This window comes from Scleropages formosus, chromosome 12, assembly GCF_900964775.1.
Source record: "Scleropages formosus chromosome 12, fSclFor1.1, whole genome shotgun sequence".
NCBI classification, from domain to species: domain Eukaryota; kingdom Metazoa; phylum Chordata; class Actinopteri; order Osteoglossiformes; family Osteoglossidae; genus Scleropages; species Scleropages formosus.
The window spans coordinates 26,651,537-26,671,623 of NC_041817.1; the positions used below are offsets into that span (position 1 = coordinate 26,651,537).

The following is a 20,087-nucleotide window of genomic DNA, read 5'->3' on the forward strand; positions in this document are numbered from 1 at the left end:
GTCAGCGGGAGGCTGAGGACCCGCATCCATCGTGCTCCCGCAGCCGCAGGGCTGACCTGGCGGAAATGCGTCGGAGTGAAGGAAAAGGCCTCCCTCACTTAGCTCCACCTGCGGGCTTCAAGGTTTTACGACCATGGGGAGTTTATTTACCGGCAGGCCATTTGGCTCAATTACTTGTTGCCTTGATATTTTACACTTGGAATTGCACCTTACATTTCCTCCAGGTGCCATATCCCTCATTTATTATGTCCTTTATTTGTGATTGGCCAGCGCAAGATTTAGGGGAAATCATTCTGGGGTCTTTGGGGAGACGGTTACGTTGCAATTTTGTAATTAGGATGTAACTCACCAGACTTGTTTCACCACGGTAAACTGGTAACTATATGGGTTTTGTGGTGAAGAGGCAGAATAGCTGATGAAGTCTCCTGTAAGAGTTTTAATAGTGATGACTTTTTCAGAATTCATAATTTTTCAGAATTTCAGAGACATCGCTGAGACAGCCGAGCTGGTCTACAGCATGAAAATGATTGATGGATTTCTTTTGTCAAAATGCCACTTTAGCATATATTTAAATATATTTCTTTCTAAAATCAGTTTAAGGGTCATTAATATTTTGGAGAATTTTTTGTCATTAAGTGTGACGGCACATGCAACCTGCAGTTCCGGAAACGTGGACAACGGATGGGATTTATGGGACACCGACAGGTACTTGATTAATGGGCCCATCCTCGTCCTCGCCATCTCGATTTTACTCTTTGGCGCGATGATGTAAGATGAGATACACACGGCGTGGGAAAGTGCAGACACACTCTCAGGTTTTACAAAGAGTGGCTCTGTGGCCCTCTCACATCATGCAACCATCATAAAATATAGATATATCTTTATCATTCAAACACTCGCTGTCCGTTCGTCTCCCATCCCTCTATCAAACAGCACGCACACACACACACACACACACACACACACACACACACTGTACTGTTCTCCATCTCTGTCTCTCTCTTTCCATCACTGACTCCAAGGCTCTCCCTCATACACACAAACAAACACACACACACACACACACACACACACACGCTGCACCGTTCTCCATCTCTGTCTCTCTCTCCATCACTGACTCCAAAGCTCTCCCTTACACACACACACACACACACACACACAGTACTGTTTCTCTCTCTCCCTCTTTCTTGCTCCTCTCCCTATCACTGACTCCAAAGCTCCCTCTCATACACCACACACACTCACCCCCCCAACACACTGCACTGTTTCTCTCTCTCTCTCTCTCTCTTTCTCCCCATCACTGACTCCAAGGCTCTCTCACTCTCTCTCTCTCTGTCTCTCTCTCTCTCTCTCTCTCTCTCTCTCTCTCTCTCTCTCTCTCTCTCTGTCTCTGTCACACACGCGCACGCACACACACCTTACAGAGCTCCTGCTGAAAGCAGGCACAGAGGAGGCTGGGCTCCTACAACCACCCGACTTTCTGCTCCCATCCCTGGACGGAACCCGTCGGCTGCGGACCGGGAGCCTCCGCTGCGCCACCATGTCCGACGTGCTGCTCGCTGCCTTTCTCACCGCATGGGGATTATTTGCTGCGACCAAAGGGCTGAGCACCGTGGCCACGCGCACAGGTAAGAGAGCGGAGAGAGCGGAGACTCGGGACGGAGACGATGGACACAGGGCAGCCTCGGTCGGCGGGAGCGCGCACCGGCGGAGACGGGGACGGGGACGGGGACGGTCGCCTGGAACGGAGCGCGTGCTCCCGGTCCGAACCGGCGTCCAGCGAAGGGAATCTCACCGACACCATCTCATCTGCTCATGCGTTGTCATTAATAACCTCTATCTCTTTATTTTTATATTTCGTTTTTTTATTTCTTTATTTTTTTTATTCCGGTAGCCCAATAGGATAGGAGCGACATTTATGATTATTATTATTTTTTCCCCCCGTGACAGCCTTCGTTATGCTCTTAAAAACAGTGACAGTCGGACTTCTCTATGAATTGTTTACTGGACTTGCACTCCGACTTTTCCCATTTCATTCATTTGCCATATTTCCGTTTTCCACGATCACCTCCCGACTCGGTCTGTGCGCACGGACGCGCGTCGGTGCCGCAGGACGCCCCTTTTCGCGCCCCTGGCTTCGCCGCTACCTCGGTCTCGCGCGTGATTCTCCCCGCCTATTTACTTATTTATTGCAATTATCTTTGGGAACCGCGGCGTTTGACAGTAATGCGGACAAATGAGCGAAGCGTCCGCCGGGGAACGCGGGGACGCACCGGGGAGCTCTTCCTTTTCTCTCCCTTTTCCGAGCTCAAAAGTTGCTCTGTGGAGGATTTCTCGTTAATGTTCATTTATTCATCTCTCATTTATCATTTTCGCTCCTTTTCTCTCCTTTATCGCAGTGTTCCTTCTGGAAGTAAAGGGCAGTAAAACCCCGTTGAGATTCTCCCCAGACATCTCCCTCGGGAGCCTTCACATTTGGGTAGTAATAATAATAATAATAATAATAATAATAATAATAATAATAATAATAATGTACTTTCAACCCGGTTCAGCACGTAACCTGTTGGATCAAATTAAAACTGACATTTCAGATGAAATGATGTTCAGCCCCTATTAATACCACAAGCTGAAGGGACTCAAGTTCTACTCCAACACTGTTGAATACTAATTAAAAGGTTTAATTCAGCAAAATCTCCTGCAAACTGCTCTACAGTCTCTGTGATCCCTGCCAGTCGAGTGTGTATTGAAATGGAAGTCAGGCCCCTGGTTTATTAACATTTTAGTGTTAAATAAGCAGTGTTAATGCAACAGCGAACTGGTGAAATATGTAAATCCATAATGGAAAAGAAGATGCAGGCTGATGGTTAACAGTACATGACGGCGTACATGTTTGTTGAAACATGGCATGAATCTTAACTGGATCTCCGTCCCCACAATTCCCACGAATAGTTTAATTTATTCCAAAACCATTCATGCATTTATGCATATTGAGCAGTTTTAATCCAAACTGGTCCTGCAGGTAGGCCTCTACAGCGTATCCATCTCTGCTGGTGAACTCCAAAAGTGCCTCAGCTTAACTGAACTATATATAAATATATATAACAAATATACTGCCAGAAAAGATGAAAACACAAGCTAGCCAAGATGGAACAAATTGGATTTTGAGACTTTCTCCGTATTTTACAGTTGATTTGGGGCTGTTCATTTTCATGCTTTTCATCTGTGGGGCAGAGCTCCATTTTTCGAGCGTGTGCTCTGATTTCTAAACATGCACCTGCATTAGACCACAGGGCTAGATTCAACCTGGTGTTGTAACCCCTGCTTGGAAATTTGATTTACGCTGATTTACACTGCCGGTGCACAGTGCATAGGCCAGCTGACCCCTAAGCCACCGCTCCACACAGTTTCTCTGCCTTATATTTGGAGGGCATGATTTTCACATTTTTGTTTGTCTCTCGATGTCGGCTGAGATCTGCAGATCGATAGGTTCCGGAGTTCTCTGTTGTTTCGTGCATTTTAAAAGCGAGTCACCATAACTCTTCATCAACGGTACTGAACTCAGAGAGGCTGGAGTCCCACTCTGATATATCGCAGCATGCTTGTTTGGTTCCAATTCCGCTGTCCGAGCGGACTGAAGGTCAGCCACAACCGCCAGCCGCCGCTGCTCCGTGTGGGATGCGCAAAGGGCACCCAAAAAGAAGGATTTGAGAGCCGCGCTGCTGAGACGGTTTAGCGAGGAGAGCCGATCCGCTGAAGAAGCTGCAGAGGCGGCTGATGTTTCCAATTGTTGAGCTCTGGTCTTGATTTCAGAGTAGCTTTTTGATACCACATGTGTCTCCTTGGGCGGGGCACCTGCTGAACAAGGACGCTCCCAACTTTTGGACCTCTTTTGTATCCGGGGGTTTCGGGTAAGCAACAGCTGTCTTCAGAGTGTCATGGCATCTAGAGGTAATCCATCAAAGAAGGGATTAGTTTCCATTCTGCTCCAGTTATATGTGGAAGCACTGCTGCTCTGGCCTACTGGCTAATTACACATGTGAACACACAGCAGAGCTCAGAACGACGCAGCTTTGTTGACAAGTGGAAGACGCGAGCGTGGTGCCTGTCAAACTTTGTTTTCCTTCCTTGTTTTCTTTGACACCCACAAACTGCGTCTGAAACAGCTAATAGCAGGTGGCAGAGGGAAACATTTGAAACACATCATTACCATTATTGACAGCATTCATCAAAACCTCAACGGCGTTCGCTGTATAGCACCAGCTGTTTGTAATTCCATCGAGTCCTGGGCGACGGAATCCGATCGTGCGTGAAGCGCAGTCCCAGCCCTATAAATCCCGTGTCTTAGAGATTCAGGGTGGTCCACTCAGTAGACATTGGACTAATGTGATGGAAAGTCTCTGTCCTGCGTTGGACTTGGTCAAAACTACCAAACCTGAACAGCTCAAATAAGCACAACATATGTGTTATCATGGGCAGCATGGTGGAGCAGCGGGTAGCGCTGGTGCCTCACAGCTCCTGGATGTGGTTCTGGGCCTGGGTTCAAATGTGTCTCGGTCTGTGTGAAGTTTTTAGGTTCCCTCCCACCGTCCAAAGGCATCTCGCGGCAGGCAACACATCGGGCTACACCTGAGTATGTGACGAGCGTCAGGTGCAGTCAAAGTATTTAAACGGGCAGTGGGAGGACAGGAGAGCGTTGCGTTGCGGAGCTGTGCCCGGAAGAGTGTCGATGCCGCTGCTGATGAAAGCTCCTCTCTTTTCTGCTTTTTTTCTGTGTTCTTTGCACTGTTCGTTTTGTTGTTAATAAGTAGGTCAACTCTGTACGGCCTCACGCCCGCTAACTGCTCGAACCCGAGTTTCAAGAGGATTGTTGACTCTAAGCAGCCCTTAGTGTGAGTATTTGTGAGCGAACGAGTGCATGTGATGGCCTTGTGATCGAGCGCTACCCCACACAGGGAGTATGCACCGGGGCACCCTGTGCTTTCGGGATAGACTCTGGAGCTCCGCAACCCTGCATTGGACAAGATGTTACTGGGAGGATGATAGAGGTATTAAATAAATTAATGAATAATGTTAGCAGTGATGTCATATTGACATAGGAAGCTACGAAAGGCCACGCCCACAATATGTAAGCCATCACCGTGGAATATCATTGTTGTTGTTTCAGCAGATGGGCACCAGTGCCCTTGTTTTGCAGTTTTCTCACTTCAACCAGATGGCGTTCGGCATAGTCGCCGTGTAGCTCCTACCGCGATGGGCCAGGGGGAGCTCTCAGTTGTTTGTCAGAAGGCACAGTTCTCATTCTTGCCTGGAGGTGAAAGTGCTGGTAGCCTGGCGGGGTGTCAGTGGTGGTCCCCCGCGTTTGGACGCTGGGGGTGCCCCCCTCTGGCGTGGCTAAGACGCAGCTGCAGGTGTTTGTCCTTGATGTCCGGATCCTTCCGTTAAACCCGACGTCGTATGAACTGCCACGGATCGCAGCTGTCCAAGACTCGAGGGTGGAAGAGGTGCTCCTAGAAGCACACTTGTGCACTGGCCCCTTTTCGTATCGCAGGAAGCGAGTTGCAATCCAGGGCACAAGAGCTGAGCACTGGCTGGCGGCAAAGGCACCGCGATAGTCTCGAATGCCGAGTTTGGGGCACAGCAGGACACAGCCCTCGGCAACAGTGAGACAACATGGCCGGGTGCATGTTTTATGCATCCTTTCAGAGACGGCCGAAGCAGAGCCCATAGCCGGTAACGCTGAGCATCCTCAGAGTTGCACCTTCAGAGACATGACGGCGCTCAGAGTCAGAGTGGACTCTTCACATGGGCGCCCAGTCCCATCCACTGACCGTTTATGATCTGCAGGCAATTTGGTGGATTCTCCGAGGTGTAATAGAGCAGCCTGTGACTCCGGGGATGGGAGGGCGATGCTGAGCTGGAGAGCAGAGTGATAGAAAGGCTGCCAGCAAAATGAAGGCCAGCAGTGGCTCATGCCCGAGGGTGTAGTCTGAGAGCTGTTTCCTGGGCGAGTTTTGAGATGGGATGCTCTCTGACATCTTGCAGGTGCTTCCATCATGGTCCTCAGCGGTGATCCAGCTTCAGGTATCAGCCTGTTTTTACCCAGGACCTTCGACATACTGTGTGAGAGAGTGCGTGTCTGTGCAAATTGACACTGCACGAAGGAGAATGGAGTGGGGCTACAAACAGTGCAGTATTGGGCGTCATATTAATTTTTCTTCTAAAATTTTTCAAGCAAATTTCAATACCACTTTTACCTCTGATGATCTTGTTCTTCTCTCAGAGATTTGGGGTTTGGGTTAGCCTGAAGGAACTGGGCTTGCTATATGGTTATGAGATGCGGCACAAATGCAGCTACTGGCCACTCATCGCTATGACGACCACCGAAGCTCTGAGCCACCATCACTATGACATCTGCAGTAGCTATTGACCGTCCATCGCTATGACTACCAAAGCATCTACTGACCATCCTTATGACTGACTATCTATCCATTGCTATGTCTATCAGTAGGGTAATAATCTCAAATGACCACATATTACAATGAATAAAGACGCTGGAATGTGGCCAGTAAGACTGTAAAGTTCAGACAACAAAGCGCTACGCTGTTCATTTCAGCTGCTTCCATAAATACCCAGCTGTGCAAATGCCTACTGCGTTAAACATGTTTCGAGAAGTTGTGTGGGAAACGGAGGGCGGATGTGCGCAGTTAACAGTTACATGTTTGCTCGGCTGTTTCCCTCTCTCTCTGGGGCTGATGTGACCGCACACCTGCGGTTTGCTCTGTTTGTTCTTCCCCTCTTTCTTTCATAATCGGAGGTTATGAAGCTGTTGGCTCGTAAAAGAGTCCCTCCCTCCTCGCTGCGATACTCCTGTGCCCTGAACAGGGGCGGCAAACCAAGCTGCCGGATCACAGCCCGCGAGAGAGGAGCGTAGGAAATAGACTCAACGCAACGGTCCCCTCGGCTGGAAAAGCTCCGCCCCTTTGTGTTTGCAGAACCAGAAAAAGTTTGCTTGGCTTTTTTGCTCACCCAACAAAAAATGTTTCATAATAAAAATGCTCTTACCAGATGATGAAATTAAAGAAAATGCTACTTAATACCTGACTGGACTTTATCTAAGCGGAAAATTTAGGGTTTCTCTGCGGTTTTTGCCGAAGCGCTATAACAAATGGGTTAAGCATTAACATTAACAGCAACAAATAAAAATGAGCTTTTGAACTTACTTTATGGCCCGTAACTCATCATCGAACAAATTATCTATAACTTGAATATAATGGATTATTAACACATGACTTGAGGTGCTTGGCAGCTCCTTTGTCTTCTGTTTAATTGTACAGCCGGGCTGGTTCATTAACCCAACGCTGCGAAGGCATATTAGAATAATGTAAATAATATTTAAAAATTCACTTGTTTTAAAAATTATGTGATTTTGCACGAACCCTGTTTTATACAACTTGTCGGCAGTAGCAGGAGGTGGCCTGGCATCCCGGCTCTGCCTACGGGCCGAACGGTTGTCAGGATCCGACCGCTGCGCCGGGTGCACAGGTAGGAGGTTTTACGGAGGTGTGCCGCAGGATATGTCCTATTTAAGGTCTGAACCTCCGAAAAAATCTGAGCTCCTCGCCAGCTTGCGGCACCTCGCATATGACTCTGGAGCTGAGCTTGGGGTTGTATAAACAGGACACTGTCCAGCAGGACCGTTAAAGGTTAGGTGAGGTCACTCGGCTCCTGACAACCAGCTCACTTTGTAGGTTGAGTCACACGAAATGCTTCTCCATCTCAAGGAGGCACTATTGGCCTTAAGTGGTCAGACCATGGCGTCCAGGAGGAACGTGACCTCTGTCCGTCCACTGAGCAGTTTTGGAGTCTCTTAATGTATCATGATTTGCCAGTGATTTTAGGATGAATAGGACAAAAATAGTGCTGGCTTGCGGGGGGGCACGGTGGCGCTGTGGGTTGGACCGGGTCCTGCTCTCCGGTGGGTCTGGGGTTTGAGTCCCGCTTGGGGTGCTTTGCGACAGACTGGCGTCCCATCCTGGGTGTGTCCCCTCCCCCTCAGCCTTACGCCCTGTGCTGCCGGGTTAGGCTCCGGCTCCCTGCAACCCTGTATGGGACAAGCGGTTCAGACTATGTATGTATATATTTTTTTATTTCTAGTTTTCTAGTAGTCTACTTTTCGGTTAAACAGAGATGTTTACTTTTGTTCTACTCTTCTTTCATAGCCCTTCAGAGAATTCTGTATTGTTTGACTTATTTGCACAATTTTAATGTCGTCCGATGTAGCGCAACGTTATGGCTTGTTCTCGTACAGCAAGTGTCCTGGATTTAATCAAAGATCTGATCTGTTGAGGGCTCCGAAGGGATGAGTTGTTTACGAAAAGGACTGTATGAGTAAGATGGGCCTTGAACCCATCAGCTGCCATTTAGGATGTTTCCATTTTCTGCTGTGGTCCTGCAAATTGTATAAGAGTTGTAAAGGTGAACAATTCATTTGTAAACCCACAATGTTTTGGCCGACTTTGTGTGTCTGTCTCCAGAACAGCGTAGCATTAGTGCTGCATCTTTTTTAATTAACTCTTAGAATAAACTGGATTCTTAGTTACACCGTTAAATGTGTGAAATGAGTAAACGAAACCTTGCCCTATAAACATTGTATTTACTTGTGGACACCTATACGTTTAACTGGAATTCTAGAAATTTTACTAGTTAACTGGCAGATATTAAACATATTCTATTAATATTACTGTAACCCCTTTTGATTGCTGTATTGACCTGTGTTGCTGTGTTGAGGTGGGAAGATGTCTGGTGTAAATAGTTGCATTATGGGAAAAATGTGGAATGTAGGTGTACAACCACTGGGGGCACTTCTGGGGGAAATGATGGTGTGACTGTGTTTCTGAGTCTGCTGTGGGAGAGTTTAGGGGTGCTAAGTTGGCTGGGAAGGCTGGCTAGAAGTGCAGGTCCTGGAAAAGCTGGGATTTTCAGGCTAAAAGCATGATTTCCGTGTGCTAGTGCTCAGACAACTGTTCAAGATGAGTGCTGCCTGTGTGTTCTTCTTTTCCCCATCCCAGCCCATTGTGCTGCATGCTACCTTACATTTATTTGTGATTCTTTTTATTTGATGACAGTGCTCTTATATCCAACTGAACATATGGTATAAGTACAAGAAATTTATGTTTTGATAGCATTTTTGTGTGTTTACCAGGTTTGCGTGATGGGGCTACTTTTCGGGAGGCAAACTGTGTGCGTTGCTGAGTCTTCCTGAGGTTGCGTTTATGGAAGAGCTCCCCTTCGTGCAGTCGCACCACAGCACTCCCTCGGCACGAGCAGGCCGGTCACTTTGTTTTCACAGCCCTTCAGTGTGCAGCGCAAGGGTTTCCCGAGAAATGATTCGTTTTGTTGTGGAGGCAAGGAAAAGATACCCTTGCGAGGCACTGGCGTACCTGAAACAAACCCCTTCCACCATACACACCTAATAATACACATTGAGGGTGGCACAGCAAGTAGTGCTGCTGTCTCACAGTGCCTGGGTGGTGTGAGAAGACATGGTTTGATCCCTGCTCAGTCTGTGTGGAGTTTGCATGTTCTCCCTGTGTCTGTGTGGTTTCCTCTGGGTGCTCTGGTTTCCTCCCACAGTCCAAAGACATGCTGTTCAGGTTCCCCCATAGTGTGTGTGTGTGTGTGTGTGTGTTTGTTCCACTGATGTATGGATGAGTGACCCAATGCAAGTAGTGTATCTAGCAGTGTAAGTCACCATGGTGAATAAGGTGTGTGGGCTCATAACACTACATAGAGTTTGCTGGAAGTTGCTTTGGAGGAAAGTGTCTGATAAATAAATACATCTAATTAACTGGTGTTTAGTGCACTGGAAGATTCAGCACAATCAGTCACTCAATGTGGTTTAGAGTTGCACTCATTTGCTGATTCATTATTCACTTTCAGTTGTCATTAAAGTCCAACACTTATTTACTTATTTGTTTAACCCTCGGGGGTGCGGTGGCGCAGTGGGTTGGACCGGGTCCTGCTCTTCCGTGGGTCTGCAGTTCAAGTCCCACTTGGGGTACCTTGCGACAGACTGGCATCCCGTCCTGGGTGTGTCCCCTCCCCTTCCGGCCTTACGCCCTGTGTTACTGGGTAGGCTCTGGTTCCCTGTGACCCTGTAAGGGACAAGCGGTTCTGAGTGTGTGTGTGTTTAACCCTTGTAGTGATGTATAATTAAGAACTTTAACTTATAAATATGTTTTTGTGAACACATTCATTCCATTATACATTACATTGGATGGACAGTGTGCTCAGCTATTGCTTTTCTCACATTTTTTGCAAGAAACATTCATTGCTTCTTAAAAACTTTAAACAATTATTTATCGTTACTGATTATCGGTTCTGTTTTTTTGAAACTATGTGAAACAGGGATGGTCATTATCCTTGTATAAAATATTAAAATAAACTTTTAAAATGTAAACATTGTCTTACAATAAACATTTTAAACTACTAAAACTGACTATGATTTACACCCTGACTCTACTTACCTACTTGGTTTAACCAATGAAACTTGGGCTTCACTTATTTTTACACCTTTGCACTACTTGTGTGTTTCTACTACACACACGATTTCCTCTAGACGACATATGGAATTGATCATTACACACCTATTATGTCACATTGAGAAACACTGATTTGCATTAAATAACCATTTCACGGTAAAACTAAGGGGCCCAAGGGCTTCACACACTCTCAAGCAGCACTGTAGTTACACAAAAAACATCAGTTCCTTCATCATCATACTATTATTATTATTGTTACCACAAGTACTGAGTATTATTTATCTGACCCCTTTGCTTAAGGTGACTGACAGTGTTTTATAGTTTGTGTACCATTATCATTTTGCATACAGTGGGTTGGACCGCAGTTCTGCTCTCCGGTGGGTCTGGGGTTCAAGTCCCGCTTGGGGTGCCTTGTGGCGGACTGGCGTCCCGTCCTGGGTGTGTCCCCTTCCCCCTCCGGCCTTACGCCCTGTGTTGCCGGGTAGGCTCCGGTTCCCCGTGACCCCGTAAGGGACAAGCGGTTCTGAAAATGTGTGTGTGTGTATAATGTACTAAGCAGATTTGATTGTTTTTACTTTTGAGTGATGAAAGTGCCAGCTGCAATACATTTACATGTGTTTATTTAACAGACACTTTTCTCCAAAGCAACTTCCAATGAACTCTATGTAGTGTTATGAGCCCACACACCTTATTCACCGCGGTGACTTGCACTGCTAGATACACTACTTACACTGGGTCACTCATCCATACATCAGTGGACACACACACACTCTCTCTCTCTGTCTGTCACTCACACACTATGGGGGAACCTGAGCAACATGTCTTTGGACTGTGGGTGGAAACCAGAGCACCTGGAGGAAACCCACACAGACACAGGGAGAACATGCAAACTTCAAATTAATTTATTTATTAATTAAACTTGATATGAAGCTGGTTTCTGTTTCTCACCTGACCACGGAAATGTCCAGTGTGGCACATAAGCGACTTTCTCAGATCTGCCCCCGTTAGGAATTACGGTCGAAGTCGTATCTGCGCCGCCGAACGTGCCATGGCCTGCTGGTGCCGAGGCGTCAGATTCATCAGGCTGATGTCAGCTTAATTGATTCGCTCTCCGTCGAGCGTCGCTTGTACGCCACGTGTTTAAATATGTGTTTTGCTTATGGGTTTAATTTAACTCTGCCTCCCCGTGATTCATGTGACTTGGGTCTGACGCTGCTTTGTGAATGTAAATGATTAATGCACTCCTGCTAAACTTTTGGCACGGCGTATTAGAGCGGTCTATTTATATTTAGCGGGCCGTACAGGAGTGCTGAGCCCTCGAAAACAAAATGTCTCCGCGGAGTGATTGCGCCTTTTGCTGAAACAATCATGATAGCACCTTGAAACACAGGCCATTAGCTCGGCGATAAATTGTTTTCTGGACCCGGCTTCTTCTGTGTCTGTCACACACATGCCGTTCAGTGGAATATGGTAAAAGTGTTCACCGTAAAGGAAATGTTCCAAATTAATAACCATTATAATTATCGTTCCCTTTATGCGCTGATTACTACCGGGAGCAGAATTTCAGCTTCCGCCTTAAAAAGTACGACTCCATATGAATTTGAGATATTTATTTATTTATTTATTTTTGTCCTGGATTGTCCTCTTTTATGTGCTAGAATAATAGGAACAGCAGGAGGAACAGCAGGACTTTAATTAATGTGAAACTTTGATCGACGCATCGATGAGTTCTTATAGGGCTCGGTGCCGAGCGCAGCGCTTTTTCGTCGTTCCGTTTCAAGTTCGCAGGAGTCTGGTGATGAGGGGGACCGTGTTCGGGGCTGTCGCACGGCCCGCGCTCGCCTCCGCTCAGAGTTTCCTCGAGAAGGATTTGCCATCGAAAAGGAGTTCTTACATTGCGAGAGGAAAGGAAAAACGGTGCGTTTTGCGAATTCGAAAATCATTCAGATTCACGAACCTGCGGACCAAAGACATGTCAGGTGTCGAGGTGACTCCAGGGTGAACCTTGGGTCACGCCCTACGCTTCCGGAATAGACTCTGGACCTCTGTGACCTTGCACTGGGAAAACACATATTGACAATGGATGCGTAGCGATTCTCCCTGGACTGTACCCATCCAACCCCATCCATTTTTCCGCCCTCGTGCTATTGTGTGCAAAAATTAAGTGCCAAAAATTAATGTCACTCGAGTCGTGCCGAAATTCAGCTCATAAAGTGACTTCCGACATAAATGGAGCAGTCTGCAGTTATGGACAAAGGAACATAATTGTGCTCTGAAGTAATACGCTGAGTAGTGTGATAAGTTATAAAATTCAAGCTGAACATGATGAGCACATTATTCTGTTTAATGCTTGACACCAGGACCATTAATACTTGGGTTCGGGAAGCTAATCAGTCATTGGGCTTTACTGCCGTTGGTCTGTAGTTGAAGGACCCAGTGGTAGATTGGACATGGAGGATTAAAGAGACAACAGTGGTGGGTATTTTGTGTTGACGGTGGGATTCGGTGAGGATGACAGTGATCATCTCACTCTACAAGGTCAACCTGTGGAGAGTCAGATAGAACTGAATTGTATCTGAATCGTGTCTCCAGATTTGATATTTCTTGACATTTGGAATTCCAGTTTTTGGTAAAGTCTATGTTCTGTTAATGTTTAGGCAATATTACCTAAAAAAATATTTATTGATGCATTATTTTGTGTCCAATTTAAACATTATTCAACCATTGAGATTCACAGGTCTCCTTTACGTTGATGGCAGTACGAAATGTTGCTCATGTGAAAAGCAGCAAATATAAAATAACACTCAGGGCCCAAGACATCCAAATGAAAACATTCAGCAGTATGGAAAAAATCTTTACCAGCCAAAAAAAGAACAACCTGTAATTAAAGTATCACTTATAATTTCTGTAAAGTTGGTCAAAATTGCGTTGAGTTAGATATCGCTGCAGGTGCGAAAGAGCTGAAGGTGTTCATCAACGTGCAGAAGGTGCCTTAAAGCAGATGGGCTGGGTATTGTTATTTCCAAGAGCACTTCTTCATCTGTACAGTCTCATAATTAGTGAAGGTGGGGTGTCATGTGAAACAAAGACTTGTGCCAGCAGCCACCGCTTGGGAAGGTGTGACAGCAGTGTGTGTGAACACCGTTCCGTCATGTGTTCCAGCATGCGACACGTCTACCTAGACCACGTGCTCGTGTGGAAAAGTGTTGTAAAGATGTGGACTCAAAGCAAGTGCAGATTCTGTGAATTTCTCTGAACCTGTCTTTATGCTGAGCAGGTGTCCACCAGTGAGACGCAGCACAGTGGCACAGCGAGTAGCGCTGCTGTCTCACAGCACCTGGGTGGTGCGATAGGATGTGGGTTCGGTCCCTGCTCAGTCTGTGTGGAGTTTGCATGTTCTCCCCGTGTCTGTGTGGGTTTCCTCCGGGTGCTCTGGTTTCCTCCCACACTCCAAAGACATGCTATTCAAGTTCATCCATAGTGTGTGACAGAGAGAGAGTGTTCCACTGATGTATGGATGAGTGACCCACTGTAAGTAGTGTACCTAGCAGTGTAAGTCACTGTGGTGAACAAGGTGTGTGGGCTGATAACACTATGTAGACTTCATTGGAAGTCCCTTTGGAGGAAAGTATCTGATAAATAAATAAATGTATGACAGCATCAAGTGTGCACCAGTGGGAACACAAAACGTCTGCTAATGGGAGCACATGGTGTCCATCAATGGGACATCTAAGTGTCACCAAGGAGACCATCAGGTGTCCACCAACAGGATGACCAAGTGCCCATATATGGACCACTGCATGTCAATCAATTGGACAATTCAATCAGGCAATCAAGTGTTCACTGATGGGACCACCAGGTCTCCACCAATATCTTATGAACTCCAGGAATCTATGAGGCTGTGAGTCACAAGACATATGAACATGTTAGCTCCTCAATCAAACCTCTTTTTAAACAGCTTAGCTTTTTCAAACCTTGTTCTCGTGATGTTTTTCCACCTTCTCATATTCGAACGCCAGTGGACAAGTGATCATTCAGACGGCGATGCAGAGATGGTAACGTGGGTGTTTGAGGAATCCTACTTTGATCCTCTTTCTGTCAACATGCAAATATCGGTGTGTGAAGAAGAGGTGAGCTGGGAAGACCCTGGAGCTCCATGGACACGACGCAGCGGCGCAGTCCATTGTGGAGGACAGCACAGCACGGCTCCCTTTGCACCACGGGTAAAAGGTGTCCTCTATGACTTATTCTCAATTGTGCAGAGATTGTTTTGTGGTGAAAGCAAAATCAATCTCGAGACATTTTTGAAGGGCGTTTTGAGATGTTCTCAGTCTGACGTCTCCATTTAGTGGCGGCCCACTGAGATCTCAGCCCAGCCCGATTGAAACCCGAGCATCGTTTTCAGGGCGCTGCTTCATCGCTTTGCATGTGCCGATGCTCCAGTGGCATTGTGAAAACAAACAACGAAACAAACAATGCAGCCAACGTGCTTTCACACACAAAAAGGAGCTAAAATATAATACGGCAGCAAGTCCAAATTGGACGAAACAAACCAATAATGAAACTGCACATGTTTTCGATGCCTGAGATTCAGGTCCCGTGTCGGTCTCGTCTAGGAGAAAACAGGAGCGCCGCTTTTCCTGTGAAGCTGAGAACCTAGCGGTGCAAGAATGCGTGACCGCCGTGCAGATGGTCATCTTCAAAGTCGCTCGAAGGTGTCCTCCCGCTGCACACACCAAATTACTTTTCTGGAACGGCTCTCCTCCACCTGGAGTTATTGTTTGGGATTAGAACTAATCTCTGCTCTCATCTCGAGCGAGGGCCTTTGGAAGCAAGCCGTCGACTCCCGGCCCGCGCTTCATTTAAATGGCTTGTACCTGGCGTGACACAGAGAAGCAATAATATTTCCCTTTAATATGAGCGCCGTATGGACGCGCCGCGACGGCAGCCGCTCTCCGCGTAAAGAACTTATTTCCGGCCTTCAAGTGTGGCGCCGAGCCTGCTTCTCCGAGGACATTGTGCTCCTTCATATTTCTCTCAATGTCATGCTTGATGACCTGTTGGTGATCTTAAGAATAATGTTGAGATGGAAGATAACTGTGGTGAGTGGGAAGAATTTTCAAAAGCTTATTAAAGAAAAAAATAATAATAAAAACACACAGCTACTGTTTGTCTATTAAAATAATATAATAAGAAAAACTGACATGTGACACTGAAACTTTAATAACACACTTGTCCAAACGAGTGTCTTTTATGTATATTTATTTATTTCCTGGTTATTCATACAGGACTAACGCACATTTTTCTATTTGCGTTTTTTTTTTTTTGTGACAATTTCAAATGACATTTACTAAAGTATTGTTGGGGCACATGTGTAACCTTGATTATATTATGAAATCGTCAAGGTTATCATTAATAACCTTTTCTGACTGGGGATTTGGCGCATCAGATGGTGTTTATATGCGAGGCCCATTATTTATTGAAATCCTCCCCGATGTGGAAATTCATACCGTGGATGTTTCACCAAAAGCACTTCGTCCATTCAAACTCTTGTGAAATTATTAAATTGCAAAAGACATGCTACTTGAAATTGGAAAAAAAAGAAATGATATTCCGTGAGGTCGACTGGGCTGCGGTGGAAATAAATGAGTTTGCCAGTTTATTAAATATTAATTGCAGGTGGGAAACAATGTTTTTTTTTTTCTTTCTTTCTTTCTTTTTTTCTTTTCTTTCATTGTGAGGGTTAAATGAATCGTTGCGCCGAACGCCTGGATGTACCTTGCAGCGGTGGAATCGACTTCCACACTCACTCAATGTGCCTCATAACGTCGGCCTTCAGTTAAAGAACACGTCCACTTTCAGGTGAAGCATTATTTTGCCGGAAACGCAATCTTAAAAAGCAATTTACTTTTTTAGACAACGGCGAGGTGAGGTGGGGTGAGGTGAGGTGAGCATGATGCCTGGCAAACGCGCTCCGTCTGCGACGCGCTAATTGCTGCCGGCCGCCGCCGGTTTGCTGCGGATCCTCCGTGTTCGCGCTTCGCCAATAATCGGCACACGGCGAACTAAACTAAAGCGCAGCTCATCGGCGGCCGCCCTCGAGGAGCGTAGCGCGCCGGACGCCGGGCGCCGCGGCCACAAGAGCGCGGGGAGCGGCTCGACCGATCGACGCCTTAATTGGACCAATTAACGGGGGGCGGCGGCGGCGGCTTAATGATGGATCCGCTTCGGCCACCCGGGGCCCAAGTTGGCCGAGACGAGCTCCCTTCCCCCGCCCGCCGCGCTGGCGCCTCCTTTCTGCTGCGGGCTGCCCGCGTTCCTCGGCGCGGATGCTCGTAGGTGGCGCGGTAATTAATGACTCAGATTGTCTGCGGATGAAACCTCTCCGCATTGCGCTGCCCCCGGGCGCCGCCGAGTCATAATGCATTACGTCCCTCCCCGCCGAACCGGCCCAGGTGATGAAAGACAAACGCGCTCTTATCAGGGCAAATACACTGCAGCGCTCAGACTCCCGAGTCTGTGGAAGCGGGACGCGGGAGCGCGGCTGCGGTGAGGTGGGCGACGCGTCGGCGCGATGCGGGGGGTCTGGGATTTGCCGGCTCTCAAGTTGGGAAGGAGGCTGTTTACACTGACATTCAGATTCACGTTGATTCATTTAGCAGACGCTTTTCTCCAAAGTGACGTGCGACTCAGCTCATTTTGCCAGCTGACACAGATTTTATCGTGCTGCATGTTTATAATAATACTCATAATAATAGCAATATTAATAATAAAACATCCATGCAGTGCACTGGCATCCTGTCCAGGGTGTACCCCCCTCAGCCTTGTGCCCGGTGATTCCGGGATAGACTCCAGACCACTGTGACCCCGATGAAGGAAAACACACACACACACACACACACACATTTTTTGAACAGCTTGTCCCATACAGGGTCGCAGGGAATTGGAGCCTGACCCGGCAGCTCAGGGCGTAAGGCCGGGGGGGGGACACACCCAGGACTGGACGCCGGTCCGTCACAAGGCACCCCAAGTGGGACTTGAACGCCAGACCTACTGGAGAGTAGGACCTGGTCCAACCCACTGCGCCACCACACCCCCCACACCCCCAACAATGGATGAATAATAATAATGTTAATAATTGAAAATAGGGAGGAACAACCAGATAACTTTTAGGTCAGGAGATCAGGAGAAAAGTCTTTCTGAAAGTCTGTTTTGAGACTTTTCTTGAATGTTGAGAGGGATTCAGCAGCTCTGAGGGACAGAGGGAGATCATTTCATCACTTTGGAGCCAGGACAGAGTATTTTCTGACTTTGGATCTGGACCCCTTGCGAGTTGGACCACTAAGCAGTCAGAGGTCAAGCAGTGCAGTGCTCTTGGTGTGTACAGAGCGGTCACGTGTTGTAGGTATCAGGGTTTAGAGCTGTAGACGTCCTGTCGGCCGTAACCGCAGTGTTGAACTTGATACTGACAGCTGCAGGAAGCCGACAGAGACACGACAAGGGGGAGATACACAGGAACGTTTTGGCAGGTCAAACACAACTCGTACGATGGTATTCTGTTAGCTGTTGGCGGAAGAACATTCCAGATTCTTGGTACATCACGAGTACTTGAGAGATGATGTGGACAGACGGGCTTGCAGCTTTGTCCAAAGGACCTGGACCCCATTGCAGCAGTATTGCTGTTGTCTCCACAGACACTCTTGCGAATGATAAAACGATGGCGGTCGTGTCAAGGAGCTCCACGTCGATGGCGCTCTGGCGCTTCCTGTCAGTGGCATTAAGATGTATTGCCGTTAAGGCGAGGAGGCAGCCGGAATGTTCCGCACCCACATCGGAGCTGTCAGTCTGACGTCCGAGAGCACGGGGGGAGCCAGGGGGCGCTGAGCTACAGCCGTTGCTTTCGAGTCCTTTCCTTCTTTGCGAACAAAGTCAAAAGTGAAAGTACGTTTCCGTGATGGCCTGGACATTACGGAGATCGCAAAAAAATAAAAAAAAACAGGAGTTATTTGTTGTATTCTTGTGTTTATGTGACACTTTCCTGCTACAGTGTTCAGCTGCTTACACTGATTTACCCATTTTTATAGCCGGGTAACTTTTACTGGATCAGTGCAGAGTAAGTTCCCTGATCAGGAGTGCTGCAGCTGGAGGTGGGATTCAAACCCAAGACCTTTCAGTACAAATATGGCAACACTAGCCATTACGCCCCCTGCTGCAAAGAGTAATAAACAGGTTTCTTTCAGTGAAAGGTGGCAGCTCTAACCACACTACCTGAAGGATAGCATTTTACAGGGGTTCAGTGTGGTAATTCAGGGTTAATACATTGATCATATGGTAGGAGGTGAGCTTCAAACCCAGATCCAACACACACACACACAACCGCTTGTCCCATACAGGGTCGTGGGGAACCAGAGCCTAACCCAGCAACACAGGGCGTAAGGCTGGAGGGGACACGCCCAGGACAGGACGCCAGTCTGTCACAAGGCACCCCAAGCGGGACTCAAACCCCAGACCCACCGCAGAGTAGGACCCAGTCCAACCCACTGTGCCACTGCATCCCCCTGCAAACCCCTGTCCTTCAGTTCCAAAACTTTAAATTAATTTGCATAACAAACTCCCCGCAGTCAGACTTCCTTCCCAATTCCTAATGATCTAAAGGCGATGCTCTGACCCTGTGCTCCCTATGGACCCTTGACTCAAACCTGTGTCCAGCGACCATGTGGTCACGTAACCATGTTTTGCCGCTCGTAGCCCACAGCCGTGTACTTTGCAGACCGGAGGCCACAAGCGATGGGGTTTTGTGATCGAAGTGGCGATGTGAGGATAACGGACGCTCGCAGCGCCGAGTGCGGACTGTTGAAGGCCCTGTGTCGGCACAGTGCGACATATGTGTGACACACGTGTTCCGTAGTGAAGCAGCAGAGAGGAGCAGTCGGTGTTGATATGAGAGCAGCTGCCAGTCAGCAGAAGGATGTGTGTTTTAGTGAAACATCTCAGCAGTGTCACTCTGAGTAAACACACAATGAGGGTGCGCTTGGTTAGGGCTCCTTCCTGCGGTCAAAGGCCCCGGTTCAAGTCCCTGCTCCCACCGTAGTCTCCTTAATGAAAGTACTCACCAGGCACTGATGTAGTAAAAATCACCCTGTTGCATAAATAGTTAAGGTGCTGTAACCAGATTGTTGTATAAATGTAACAGTGTAAGTTGCTTTTGACAAAGATGTAAAAAAATAAATAAAATAGTAATAGTAATCGTACCTATTATTATTATAATTAATGTTATTAGTGTTGATGTTGTTATTTCCAGGGCACTGTCCTTTAAACATTACGAATATGGGCCAGCAGATGGCGTAGTGGCTAAGACTGTTGACTCCTGAAGGAAATGTGAAGGTTGCTAGCTTCAATGCCCTCTCCTACAATTGAACCCTTGATACAGGTCTGTACCTTGAATTGATAGAGTGAAAAGTACCCAGCATTATATTAGGGTAAATCATTGTAAATTTCAATGGTTAACATTAGTCATCTTGAACAAAGGTGACGGAGAAAGTTTCA

The 20,087-nt window shown here is 47.2% G+C and overlaps 1 protein-coding gene across 1 annotated transcript in view; it reads left to right on the forward strand.

Moving 5' to 3' along the window:
• Positions 1-1,423: 1,423 nt before the first annotated feature.
• lrp1ba (low density lipoprotein receptor-related protein 1Ba) overlaps positions 1,424-20,087 on the forward strand; it is a 342,612-nt gene continuing 323,948 nt past the window's right edge. The window contains exon 1 of the mRNA XM_029256802.1: positions 1,424-1,628. Coding sequence (XP_029112635.1) covers positions 1,541-1,628 — 88 coding nt within the window. The 5' untranslated portion in view covers positions 1,424-1,540. The remainder of the gene's footprint in view (positions 1,629-20,087) is intronic.